This window comes from Morone saxatilis, unplaced genomic scaffold, assembly GCF_004916995.1.
Source record: "Morone saxatilis isolate NCDOM2014 unplaced genomic scaffold, NCSU_SB_2.0 Contig15, whole genome shotgun sequence".
In the NCBI taxonomy this organism is placed as follows: Eukaryota; Metazoa; Chordata; class Actinopteri; family Moronidae; genus Morone; species Morone saxatilis.
Genome location: NW_023339707.1, coordinates 14,375,103 through 14,389,514, shown reverse-complemented (window position 1 = coordinate 14,389,514; position 14,412 = coordinate 14,375,103). Strand labels below are relative to the sequence as shown.

General features: G+C 39.9%; 1 protein-coding gene across 1 annotated transcript; it reads left to right on the top strand.

Annotated features, from left to right (window-relative positions):
• The first annotated feature begins 216 nt into the window (after window positions 1-216).
• LOC118324085 (potassium voltage-gated channel subfamily A member 10) lies at window positions 217-13,623 on the top strand. The gene is made up of 2 exons (XM_035656225.1): window positions 217-472; window positions 11,173-13,623. The coding sequence occupies exon 2, from the start codon at window positions 11,362-11,364 to the stop codon at window positions 13,105-13,107; it is 1,746 nt and encodes a 581-aa protein (XP_035512118.1). The 5' UTR covers window positions 217-472; window positions 11,173-11,361; the 3' UTR covers window positions 13,108-13,623.
• Window positions 13,624-14,412: the final 789 nt, after the last annotated feature.

The window sequence follows — 14,412 nt, the reverse complement described above, 5'->3', positions numbered from 1 at the left end:
TTAGCCTTATTTAGAGGGTGTCTAGTTATGGTATAGCTAAGAGAAAGTTATCTTGACTGATGGTGGTCAAGAGAGAATAAGGCATCATGGCAGAGGTTAGGAAACAACCCTTTTTTAATCTCTTCTCTCTCTCTCTCTCTCTCTCTCTCTCTCGCCCTCTCTCTCCTCCCCTCGAGATAAAGCCACACAGCTTTGGTTGGAGGACGAAGAAAAACAGGGATTTTGCAAGCGGGGAATTGGCCAAATTAAACGTAATCATGCTGTTGTTATATCACCCTCACATCTGGCCCCAGGGTGATTGGCCGGGGCACCTCCGCCGTGCCTGCTGTCTGCGCGGTCAACCCGGGGGTAACAGGAAGCGCGTTGCGGTCCGTCGATCCAGTGCGCACTAACCATGCCTCCGGCACGGCCCGGAGCCCCAAACTTTCACCAACAACGCCCGGAAGTCTGTAGGATCTGGACGGCACTGAAGGTAGGCCGCTTTCCTCTCCTCGAATAGCATCTTACAACAAGTGCTACAGGTTCCTGTGTGAACGCTCACCCTGCGTTTTTTTGTTTTGTTTTATCCAACCAGTTGTTGCACAGTCCCGCTGTGTGAACTCTCGTCTGTCGCTGGGACAACAGACAAATCACAGCTTAGTTGCTTTTGCATACCTCTTTTAGCTGACTTCACTGAGAAAAGGAAAAGTTACAGGAAAAAATCTGTGCACATCTGAATGTGGAACAGCTGCATAGGAGGAAGGTGCAACTTGAAAACAATGGGGAACTCTCTCACACTGCCTCCCTTACTTTGTTGAATTATAAAATGTATTTAAAATATTTTTCCAGCATTCAGCGAGGCTCCTAAGGGTTTTCAAAAAGGAAAAGTTAATATATATGCAAACAGGCTTATTTTTTTTTAGATCAAAGTCAACTCTTCCTTAATAATAATAATGGTAGGGCGTATGGTTTAATCTACTTATATTTTGCCTCACTTCACTGGGAACAAGCCTGGCATTATGACTTTATTTATTATTAAAGCTATACATAGTGTTTAATAAGTGTATCATATGTGTTTCATGTAAAACATTCATCTGCATAGTGGTCGCTACAGATGTCACAAAAATGTAATGAAGTATGCCCTCAGGTGAAGTGCTTATTACTTATTACTTCCTGCCTCAGTCCAAAGGAGATGAGGTGCCTCTGCAGACTGTTCTTTGGTCAATGTGCTGCTCCCAAAAACACTGACATAGATGGACAAGAATAATTTGATAACTGTTTCACTTAAGGTTGTATGCAATGTTGTATTTAACTTTGTCTGATGAAGGGGTTTGTGCAGCCATCTCCACACATATCCTCTTTGATTGAAGTTCAAACTATCTTGAATTGAAATTGATTTAATCATTTTCTCCTCAACTATCACCAACGGAAAGTGACAATTTACCTGACTGTCTCATTTAACACCATTTACATTTTCATAAGCTGGTATACATACACCAGTAGACAGGTTCCATGCTGCCCAGGTTAGTAGAGAGAAAAGTCTTCTGAGAAAAACTGGTACAATATGTGTCATAGGATTATTTTACAAGCAGATGTGGACATTCACTCAATTTGCATGGTGTATTTTGGCATCTGTGTGTGTGTGTGTGTGGATGTCGTGCATGTGTGTTGCTTGATTGTACGCCACCTGAGATTAGTGATATGTAAGAGAGAGTCAGACCAGATGGCCATATTTTCCTCGTCTGGATCTGGCACAAAAAAAGGCTTCTAAAAAACAACACAATATTCCTGTAAATGAGACGGGCTTAATCCCCACTGTGGAGGAGGAATGCCAGGATGGGATGGGGGGTGGAGGCGGAGGGTGGCCTGGGTATGGCCTGGGTAGACACAAAGGGATGAGAGAGTGTCTGTTTCACTGCTTTTGAAGTCAAATGAAATTGTTATTCATTTAACCTTCTGGCTGTGCTTTGTGAGCAAATAACCCTCTTCTTGCGATGCAGAGGGATAATAACACTTGTTCCCTGTTCAGTTGTTTTAGGAGTTGATGAGAATCCATATATCTATAGGCAAATCACTCACAATGACAAAAAGACTTCTTCAAGGCCCTAAAAATCTATTTTGTCAGTTGGCTTATTACTGTGAGTAATGGGATCCTATGTGTCATGTGCACAATGTTTTCAGCTTTAGTTATCTCTCATTGGAGGTTTTTGTGTTTCCTTGTTTCTTTGTGCTCTTCTTGCTGGTTTTAGGTCAGCAGGATTTAGCAACATTTGAATTATCTTATTCAGCTGTCTGACGACTGTCAGTCAAATATGATTAAACCACTTACACAGTTCTGATTAAGCAGATAAGGGTTTTTGAAAGTTAAACTCATTAAATAACAACTAAAGATTTTTTCTTCAATTTTGATTGTTGCTTATTAAGTCATGAACATTTAGTGTTAAGGGGGGAAAAGTTCACATGGGAGTTTTTCCAGTGTATGACCTGATGTGCTGTAAATTAGATCCTTTATCATGAAGAAAGAGCTGTAGCATGCATTGTTCATGCACAACTACGCTTTAATAATAGTTGCTTTCTGGCGAGGTTGCTGCACATGTTACAGACCCATGTTGGCACATCAATCTTTTTGTCGACCTCTGTGCCAGTAATTGAGGATGTCCTGTCAAAGCAATAAGAGTTGACTTGGCAGACATGTCTTATTTTTTACCCAAGTTTACCGAAACACACAAAGCAGTGTTCATTGTTTGTCCAAGTAGTGAGACGCAATGTAACTGCATCGCAGTTGACTTGTATACAGTAAATTACTTCGTACCTCAGACATAATATTTTGTGTTTTTATAGAAACAGAACACAAAGTATTATTATTGATCTTATTCCATCAAACAGCACTAATACTGTATGTGTGTGTTAACATCTTAGTGCTGATTGAGTGAGTGTCAGTGAGTCGCACATGGACCACAATAAAATATCCCTAAATCTTTATAATCCGTTGATTTATTCCTCTGATTGACTGAAAGTTGGTAAGCTTATATAATTGCCCTCAGTTTTGTCAATTTCTAAAGTAGGCCTACTATGGGCTTTTTTTAGATGCTCTATGGGAAGTTTTTTATTTATTGTGAAGTAATTTTGGCTGTACTTTGGTCGCGCTGTTGTTGCTGTTTGTGTGTCTGTGTGTGTATGTATGTGTGTGTCTTGTCAAAAGGCCAAGTGAGGATTTTGGTCCCAGCTGCTGTGCACTGGGACTTGGCCTGGAGCCTGCAGACACACCCATGTCAGCATCAGCAGCTTACATCTTATGAATGCCTCACGGAGGCTGACATAGACACATAGACAACAAATCTGCTCCAGACAAACATAAGGAATAGGGATAAATAATAATAATACATTTTATTTATAATGCCCTTTTCATCAGAGGATTCGTCAAAGTGCAATACAGGTTAGGAAACAAAAAAAGCAGTTTTTAAAAAAAAAAAGATATAAAATGAATAAGAAGAAGAAAATAAAGAAAAAGGAGAAAGAATTAAAAACAAGTAAAAACATCTAAAAGGGAACCGAAAAGCTTTGCTAAAAAGAGAATGTCTTAAGATCCTTTTTAAAACAGTTCAGTGGATTGTTGGTGCCCTCAGGGTGGTCAGGGAGGGCATTCCCTCCAAAAAAAGAGAAGACGTGGGCGGCAGCCACAAAAGGCCCTATCTCCCATGGTCCTGAGTCTGTTCTGGGGTATTGTGGCCCGGAGGTGTTGAGTGAGTGGAGCGTAGGGAGCGTGTTTGTTTGTGGGTGATAATTCTTTGAGTTAGGGGGGCCATGTCCATTGGATGCATGTGATGGGTGAGGAGGAGAGAACCTGTACTCAATCCTGGTGGAGACGGGAAGCCAGGTGGAGTGAGTGGAGAATGGGGTAATGTTGCTCATTGTTTCCGCAACTCTCATCAGGAATCCTAGCTGCAGAGTTTTGGATGTCTGAAGCCTCTGCAGACTCTTGCCAGGAATCCCCAAATCGAGAAGTGCGTTACTGTAGTTGCCAGTCTGGAGGAGACAGGAAGGCATTGAACCACTTTTCGGCATCTGAAGGAGAGATGGGGCGGAGTTTGGAAATGTTACGGAGGTGGCATTTTGTGCAGGAAACAACAAGGATAGGTCACATTTGAAAAAACCTTGTGGTGCAAGGTTGCAACTTACAGGGTTGAATTTGCGTAAACTGTTGTGATCACAGCATCATAACTTCCTAGAGGGAAAGGTCAATAGCATTATAAGTTATAGTTAATGAAATAACACCTGAAGTAATAATGATACAGTGTACCCCACAACAGTCTTCCTATATACTTTTACTACATAAATGAGTAAAGTAAGTAATCAAGGTAAAACAATATGTAATAAGTACAGTATTCAGTCACCATCTGCAAATAAAAAACAGTGCTTTTGTCTACTTTAATGTGCACATTGCTGGACATTTTCATAACACTATAGCCTTTACTGTATAACTTGTAATTTTTACATGTGTAATTTTGTGTGTATGTGTGTTTCTTCTTTGCTCACTTTTCTCTTAAGATGTTCCAACACATACATACACGTGCTCAGTTCAAACATACAGTATAGTGTCACCTCATAAAACTATCACACAGTAGATGAAGATCATTGAGGATCCATTTTGCATCTATTTTTAGGTCCATTAATGAGAGGCGGCGTTTGGCTCCAGTTATGAACTGCATTACCAAATGGACATTTCTAATTCATATTTCAGTAAGTGATTTAAAAGCTCAAGAGGGATGGATATGATATTCTAAAAATCTGTTATTCGGATAATAGACGTTTCATAATTAAAAACATACTCTCAGTCACCATCTGTACTACAGCCTCAAAAGGTTCATAAGGTTCATTGTGGTGTTTGTTTTCATCTGGAACCTTGTAAATATTTGTACTTTAATATAAGCTTTTAAAGTTATTGTTTTTCCATCAACAGTTAAGATTCATGATGGTAGTAGAGAAGAACACTTTTGTCTCCCATGAATTATATTCATAGGCAACCTTTCTGCATTAGGAATCTACACTTATTTAGTATTGTGTAGTGCAGCACAAAGTAAGGGAGTGAAGGTAAACTAACAATTCCTTAATCACCTTTTAATTAATCTGCTGAATGAGATTAAACTGAATGATTAATTGATGAATAATGTTGTCTGTTAAATAAAAGAAAATAATGAAGAATGCTTGCTAATTTATCACAGCCCAAGGTGTCGCATGATTGAAACAGCTTTATTTGACCAACAGTCCAAAACGCAAAGGTATTAAGTTTACTACTATATATGAGAAAGCAAATAATCAGTTCCTGACATGTAAGCAGCTAGAGCTAGTGACTGTTTTCCATTTTTGATTTAAGTGACTAAAATGATGAATCTATTATCAAAACACTTTCCAATAATTTTTCTGTTGATCAACTAATCCATTAACTATGACCTCAAGCTTTCCCTAAAGTTAACCAAGTGATTTTAGTTGCTTAACCCTAACTAAATAAACCCACTCACCTGGTGGGGTGCGTACCACATATCAAGGCTGAGTCTTTACTGCAGCAAAAAGTAATTGAAAATACATACATACATAGATATGTATGTATTATCGACATATATATATGTATGTATATATGTATATATATACACACATATATATACACACACACATATATATACTTAAGCTTCCATGCAAGATCATAGCAGTTGGCGAGAGTTAACAGTGACCGTTTTGCTCCTTCAATCTGTACGTTCCGCGTGCTACATATAAAAAATGGGACTCCAGCAGCATTATCTTTTCCCTGTGTGTGTGTGGGTGTGTGTTACTTTCTGTGTTTGTGTGCCTATCTGTGATGGCTTGCTAGTATCTGTGTTGATCTGACAGAAGAGATCCCTCGGCTTATAGCACTGAGCTGCCCAGCCTGTATTAATCTGCTTAATAGGGTCAAAACTTTGGTCCAAAAATACCAGCTCTACCAACCAATGCCCTCACACAGCCAAAAACCCCACACCTCATGACAGGAGAATAACAAAGGGTTGAACATACAAGGTCAATCATACTGTATTTACTGTAAATTTAAGTGAGAATGTGGCCCATTACTTCTTTACACAGAGTGAAAAGTTAATGCAGTACAAACTTCACTGAGCACACTTAACAGATTCACCAACTGTGCTCATCTGCGAACATCTGGCACACTGCAGATTTATTCTAGTGATAATGAATATTATCCAGTGAAGTTGGAATTTAGACTTTGGTTTGTGATGAGGAAAGTGAACATTTAAAGGAGATAATTTTAGGTTAGATCGTTTTAAGCAGGAGTCATGTACAATTAAAACAGCTGCAGCAGCTTTAAGCTTTAACGGCATAGTGTACAGTTTTTACAGTGTATAGTTTTGCAGAGTATTTAGTACACTGTGGTGCCATATACTTAACTGAGTACAGTGTATTACTGTCAAGTAATGTATATTAGAAATCAGAAAGTATTACTAAAAAGTATTAAAGACTTAAAAACATATAATTGAAGAACTAAACCTGGAGAAAGTCAAGGCAAATTTCAACTCATGTTGATGAGGTGACTGATGACCATATGATCACATATAACAAAAGCAGGTCCACTTAGATTGTATTGTGGGATACTCAACAGGATCAGCTGCAAGCAAACGATCATTTGAAATTTTAATGAAACCTCTGAAGCCTCAAGTCTGAGTGGAATTACTGAGGACACACATAAACACACGCAAATACAAAAAAACACAATTAAAACCCATAAAAATAACTAGTGTTATCCTTTATGCTTAAAATGATCTGAAGTCAGCAGTCTTGTTCCTCCTCAGTAAACATAAAGATTTAAAGTCAACTCTAAATTATGAGGCAGCAAAAATGTGTCATAATTAAACTCAGTTGGAGGGAGTGTCTATGTTTTTTCTGTGTGCATGATAGTGTGTTTGTACCTTTGAACAGGAATGCAGAAATAGATCCATATTCACACTACACTACTGTACTGAAAGATGATATACATTTCTTTAACTTTACATTACCTTTGCATGTAGCTGCATGTGCATGAGGCATTTTGAGACAGTGACAGTGGTGTTGCAGTGCTTTATTTAACAACCATCTAATTATTAATCAAAGCAGAAGAGAATAATTGTTAGTAAATGTATATACAAGGTTTTATTTTTAGGGTAAATATTGGAGAGATAAATGCATTTCTTGCCAACCAGCTAGCAAAGGATTGGCTTAAGCTATCTGCCTGAACATCTGTTCATGTTTACACACATGTGGTAAAGTCACAGCGGTAAGCTTACTATAATGTACAGTCACTCAGCACAGCATGTAATACCATATTTCTGATGGAGATTTCCATATTGTCCCACATGTCTTTTTTCCCCTACTGTTTGTGTGCTGTGCTTGGCTGTATTTGTGTGCATTGGAGTATGACATATAGCAAGTTATTATTTCATGGGTTTCTCCCACTATGACTCCCCTCTGTGTATTAATAGCATGGCAAAAATAGTCGGAGCACCATGGGTCGGCATGGGGCCCATATGGCACCTCTGTTTTACACTGTCCTAACACGAGTCAAGGTCACAGTGCCTCCTTAGAAGCATTTTGTCCTCACTGCTAGAGCAGAGTCTTTTTCCATGCATATGTGAATGTATGACAATATATATAGTATATATAGAATTATGTATATCTTAGCTGTTAATTATTTATACATTTTTCATTCATTCTCTTCTTTTCAGTTCTGTTCATGGCCTGTTAACCCCCAAATCTATAACTTGCCCGCTACTTTGTTACATTTTTGTAATCTAAGACTTAAGCACATAAACTCAGACAGCCAGCTTTTTCTTCTTTTTTTATGTTGTCATTAATTAAATGGAAATAAGTGGAAAAAGACTGTCCGGATGTCAACAGAAATATCAATTTAAATGCCATTACAAATAAGAAGAGTATGTGTTTTGGTGTTTGAGCATGCATCCATCCTACACATGCAATTGATAATTCATCATTTTATGTGGTTTGGAGAATGTTCATGACTGGTTCTGAAAATCACACTACTGAGGCTGGAAAAAAATTAAAGTGTATATCCTAGCGTGGGTAAGTCACAAGTCAATTATAAGGGCATAAAGCAGGATTTAATTAATCTCACAATTAAACAAATATTACTGAAAAAAGAACAAGACATTTTGATTCAACCGTGCTGACAAGACTAGTTGTTCACACATGCTCTGGAATTATGAGAGTGGAGTGGCAGCGTCCTTACATGCCTGTGTGTACATATATGTTTTACAGCGTGAGGACAGAGAGTTATGGTCGAGTGTGTCTGAGTGTCACTCCCTGGAATTTGACCTGATCACAAGATCATCTATGACAAAAAAATACATGGGGGCCCCGTAAGAGATTCAATTTCAGATTTTTTCCCCCTGCTCTTGTGATAGAAGATATTAGACTAAACTTCATTAAAAATGTCTGTTATCAAGGTGTTCAGCTTAGAAGGAGCTTATAGTTAAAGAGTTGAAGTGAAAGGTGGAAAGCTCTGTGGGGTGAGGAAGGGAGCTTTGTTTCCTCTGTCCATGTAACTCTCTCACCATTTGTTCTACCCCGCTGTGTTGAACATGTTAATGGAGTTGTTAAAAATCAATTATTTATTGTAATAGAGTAAATAAGTCAGATATGGATACGGCCTGTGTGTGAGTGTGTGTAGGTGAGTAAGTCAAGCATGGAGAGATCTGAGGATCTAATCGCATCGTTCCAGTCTAGAGGGCCTTGACCACATTGTCCAGATCACTGAGAGATGGCTTATGTCACACATGGCCACACACAAACACACACAAACACACACACACATACTTACATATTTTACACATGCATACAGAAAATGTCAATGAAGCAACATTTAATGCCAGATTTCCTTTTCCTACTGCTTTTCTGATGTCTGTTTTCTGTGTCCATGCTTGTTGTTCGTGTGTGTGCATGTGGCCTTTGCCCCAGCTCTAGTTTCTTCTCCAGCATTAGGTTACCCAATGCAGTCTGTGATAGATTAGTAATACTCATGCCAATTGAGGAAGAGGCAGAACTTGTGGAGGAAACCTTTTCTCCCTCTCCTGTGTTTGCTTTTTACAGCATACTGTAGGCACATCTCTCTGTAGGCTTCTTGCTAAGGAAGGTAAGGAGTGTGTTGCTTGTCTGTTACTCTGTCTATAAGCTTGTCTGGGAAGTTTATACTGAAGGTCTTATTACCTTGTTTCTTCCTTTAAGAGTCCAGGGGGCAGAGTTTGAATGGCAGCTTTTGAAATTAGTTCAATTCCTTGATTTCTTCAGTGTCTTGAGTCTGATTTGTTTTAGGAGAAAACTGAACTAACCTCACCTTCTAACTAACCAAAAAAAATCAGATAATGGGCACTACAAATTAAAGATAGATAGCTGAATCAGTGCGATGATCTTGATCTGTTTTGGAAAGCATTTCTTTTTGTAGTGTCAGAGCAGACATTACAGAGAGAGGCATTTAAGAGTTGGCAGTTATTTGTCTTACATTAAGCTAAATTAAATATTGATAGCATATTGAGTTATTGGAAATATATTAGGAATAGGTCATGAAGTGCAAAATCATTGTCTAATTTTCAGGTATTAGTCTTAAGAGCAAATGTCTTGCCAGTGTTCTTGTTTGCAGCTGCTACTGTATTTTAGGATCAAGAGAAAGTTCTGGTTGCTCAAAGGGTCAAGTGATGTCATTCTGCCCATTTGGTTTGAGAGGAGAGGAGAACTGGATTTGATTTTCATCAAATGTTGCAATTTTACTCTCCACGTATTTAAGTTTCCAACTTCTTCTCACTGGACACCTTTACCAGTTTTGTATGCACAATCTATCATAGTGTTTGTTTCTTTTACCCCTCTTTGCCATCTGTTTCCTCTACTCTTGATAAACCCCCCTCTTTCCTTGTCATGACTGCTCTCTCATCATCCTGTCTATCCATCCACCCACCTATCAACTCCCATTCTGTCTCATTGTCACTTTCCTTCTTTTTGCATTCTGTCCTCATCGCACCCAGTCCTTCCACCCCCATCCGTCTTCTTAACAATTTTACTGTCATCCCCCTTATTCTTTCAGCTGGCCAATCTCTCCCTCTCTCTCTCTCTTTCTCTCTCTCTCTCTCCCAGCAGGATTGGTATCACTGACATTGGTGCTAGGTGGTGACTCATCTCGGGAGTCTTTAATTAAACATCTGCAGGCATCAGCACTCGGCCATAAACATACACACATCTACAGTATAAGCACACAGCACACTGTACACACACAGATGCATATTCAGATAAATGCATTCACACTAATGCGTACACACCTCAGAGAGCATTATAATCTTTATGCTGGTGTAAAGTCACACAAGCTTGGGTAAATTTCAGTGCAGAAACAGATGGCACAATGTAGGAGCAGAGTGGATTTCTAGAAAAAAATATTTGGCACAGTGCAGTTTAAATGTGAGCCCTGGTGTTTGGAAGAAGCTAGGCTCATGCTATCACTGTACAGCCAGTTAATTATGCACTAATGTATGCACAGCCCCAGTTACCCTGCACTATCCTCTCCTTCTACTTGCATTGGGGTCATTACAGGGTGTGTGCCATGATTCCCTTTCCCTTGAGCAGGTGTTATGATGCATGTTTGTTATGTTCTGTGAGACAGAGAAATGTGTGTGTGAATGACAGTGAGCGTATGAAGTAGTTAAAAAGAGATATTGTGTGTGTGTGCAGTAGATAAGGAGAGCTTGTTTCATTATTTGGGTACAAAATATCACAAGTTTAAACCAACAAGTGATTTGAACACACATAGCAAATAAGGCCTCCATTAGTTACACTTACACCCAAATACTTAATGTTTACTACTTAATAGAAAGTGTTTCTACTATGTCTTTCTATGAAGAAGAGTACAATCTTGTCCTGCCACTGTTATAATCTCTTCCTTCTTTCCCTCATCTTGCCATCTTCTTCCTCTTTCTTCCATCATTTCTGTATTTCCCTCTCTCACTGTTGGTTCCCAGAGAGATGGGTATCTAGGAAACAAAGAGTCATGATAAAACATGTTCTTTTCTAACGTCATATTCTTGTCGCCTGATGACAATTAACACAAAACAAACCCTCCAAACCATTGACAGAAACACACTGACTCTCGTTCTCTCTCTGTCTCTCACTCTACAGGTGTTGGAGGGACTGAAGAATAGAGGAGGCTTTCAACGAGTTGTCCCGTTGCTGTAAGTGCCTCTGAAGAACGGCTGCTCTGGTACCCTACTGCTCATTCTGGTGACTGAGCCTCCCATCTATACATCTGTGTGTGTGTGATTGTCTTATCCTGGGTTCCCACGGCTTTGCACTGGCTGAACTGCAGCCATGGAGGTGGCGCTGGTAGACTTTGAGAGCCTAGTAGACCTCAACGGGAGCCTTGAGGATGAGGTGGACACCTATGCTGATGAGACCACAGCTCTTACCGTGGACATGCCCCCAGAGCACACCAGCCCGGGCAGCAACTACCTTCTGCGAACCTCTCAGCTGTCCTCTACGCCCTCCCACCACAGTTATGTGCCCTCCTGCATGTGGGAGTCCACCTCATCTTCACCCGCTCCACATACACAGACACTGGGAGTACCCCAGTCCCCAACCATGCCAACTCCAAGCAGACAGGGGCGCAGTAGCTGCGCCAGTATGATCTCCAATTGGAAATTGCTGCTAAACAGTGAGGGCACTAAGGAGAGTGAGACGATCTTCAGCCGGCTTGCAAAGGAGTGCTGTGAGGATCTGTTTGTAGATAAACGAGGTTTAGATGATGGAGACCAGAAAGTCATCATCAACATTGCCGGCCTTCGTTTTGAGACACAGCTCAAAACTTTGGACCAGTTTCCTGAGACACTGCTAGGAGATCCTTTGAAAAGGATGGACTACTTTGATCCAATGAGGAACGAGTACTTCTTTGATCGGAACCGACCTAGCTTTGATGGGATCTTGTATTACTACCAGTCAGGGGGTAAGATCAGACGTCCAGCTAACGTTCCCCTGGATGTGTTTGCAGATGAAATTGTGTTCTATGAGCTTGGAAGTGACGCCATGGAGCAGTTCAGAGAAGATGAAGGATTCATAAAGGATGTTGAGATCCCTCTACCTGATAATGACATGTACAGGCAATTCTGGCTGCTGTTCGAGTATCCAGAAAGCTCAAATGCAGCCCGAGGTGTAGCACTGGTGTCTGTTTTTGTTATTGTCATATCCATCATTATTTTCTGCATGGAAACACTGCCAGAATTCAGAGATGAAAGTGACCCAATTGTGCCCACGGCGGTACAGCCTTTCAACCAATCTAGAGTTTACACTTCTGTGGCTCCATCTGGCGTAAAGCCAACAACTTTCTCTGATCCCTTCTTCATCATTGAGACTGCCTGCATTGCGTGGTTCTTCTTTGAGCTGTGTGTGAGATTTTTGGTCTGTCCAAGCAAAAAGGAATTTTTCCACAATCTCATGAACACGATTGACATTATATCCATCATCCCTTATTTTGTTACTGTAGTTACAGAAATTGTCTCAACACCGCAAGAGAACTCAGGACAGAACATGTCTTTGGCCATTCTGCGTATCATCCGTCTGGTCAGGGTGTTTCGTATATTCAAACTCTCACGTCACTCCAAGGGGCTGCAGATCCTGGGACAGACTCTAAAGGCCAGCATGCGTGAGCTTGGCTTGCTCATCTTCTTCCTCTTCATCGGAGTCATCCTCTTTTCCAGTGCTATCTACTTTGCTGAGGTAGATGAGCCTAACACACAGTTCGTCAGCATACCTGATGGCTTTTGGTGGGCTGTGGTTACCATGACCACTGTAGGCTACGGGGACATGTGTCCAATTACCATGGGCGGTAAAATGGTGGGCACCTTGTGTGCCATTGCAGGTGTGCTGACCATTGCTCTGCCTGTTCCCGTCATTGTTTCCAACTTTAACTACTTCTACCACAGAGAGACGGAAGCAGAGGACAAGTTGCCCTTGGCAGATGCTGTTGAGCAAGCCATGAATGGTGAGACAAGTAACAAAGAGGGTAGCAACACCTCGCTCAATAAAGCCAATGGCATCTGGCAGAGGGACAAAGGGGAATAACTGTGGAAGTTCAGGAGGAGGAGAGACTTTGCAACAGGAAAGCCAGCAGGAAAGACAAGAAGAAGAGAGTATGGAGAAAATTAACTGTTATGATTTCCGTCAACCAATCTTAATGGGATTGGTGAGATAAAATGTTTGCACCTAGTGAAAAAATTGTTTTATATGGATATACAGGATATGCTGTACTTACCTCTTTTGTGTTTAATATGAAAATGACATTGAAAATAACAACAGACAAGCGGAAGAATTCATTCAGTTCATGTTCAGAATTGTATGTCAACATATTTCAAGTCTACTTTGTGTTAGGACTATTACTTTAGTTGAGTAGAAATATAACAAATATGTCATTATTATAATTCATCAGTACATTATAAGGATTTCTTTATAATTTTGGTCATATTTTTATTGCCTTGGTCATTAATCCTATAGCTTATAACATTTTGCTCACAAGCTTGACTGTTGACCATTTTGGCCACAAATACCTAAAGAGTAACTAAAGCCGAAAATCGCATTTGTCTGCTGAAGACATACTGTTGATTGATTCAAATTTGCATTCACATTTTAGAGTGTTTAGCCGCTAGCTTAGCTAATGTTACACAACCTCACAAAACTTCTGGTGAGAGAGTGGAGAGTGGAGTCTCATGGAGAGTCTGATACCAGAGGCTAGTTTAGTTAACGTAGCTTAGCCAACTTTGAAGAACATCGTAAATGTTCTTCTGGTGACTGTAATAGCTCCAGCAGACTTCCTGTGTTTCCAGGGCGGACATGGAGAGTCTGACAGCAGCTGCTCATGGCTTGTTAACTCTGACTACCGGCAGCTGTACTCCTGCTATTGAGTCACAGATATATACATTATATCCAATTTTGGGATGGAAAAAGCTGTAAGAATTTAGGGTTTTAGTTACACTTTAAAAGTGTTATGAGGCCATAAAACATGGGTCTTAGACAGATTTAATTATGCAGATAACAAAAATCTGAACAGATAGGAATGAAGGCCAAGCCTACACATACGGCCAAGGTTGTAAAGAAATAACATAAACAAAAACATAATAAATCCCAAACACAATTTTCCTGTAAGTGTTGTTTATGAGTCAAATGTGTATAGTCTCTAGATTATGGCCCTACTGTATTTATTTATTTAAAAATGTATCATGATTCTATTGTATTTATTCATTCTCTTTGATCAGTAGCATGGGTAAGAATCCTCCACTATTGTTAGCAGTCTAACTGACTCCACACTGTGTATTATAATGGAGTGCCTTAAGTTATATAATGTTGGGATACTGTTGAATTTGCCATACATAA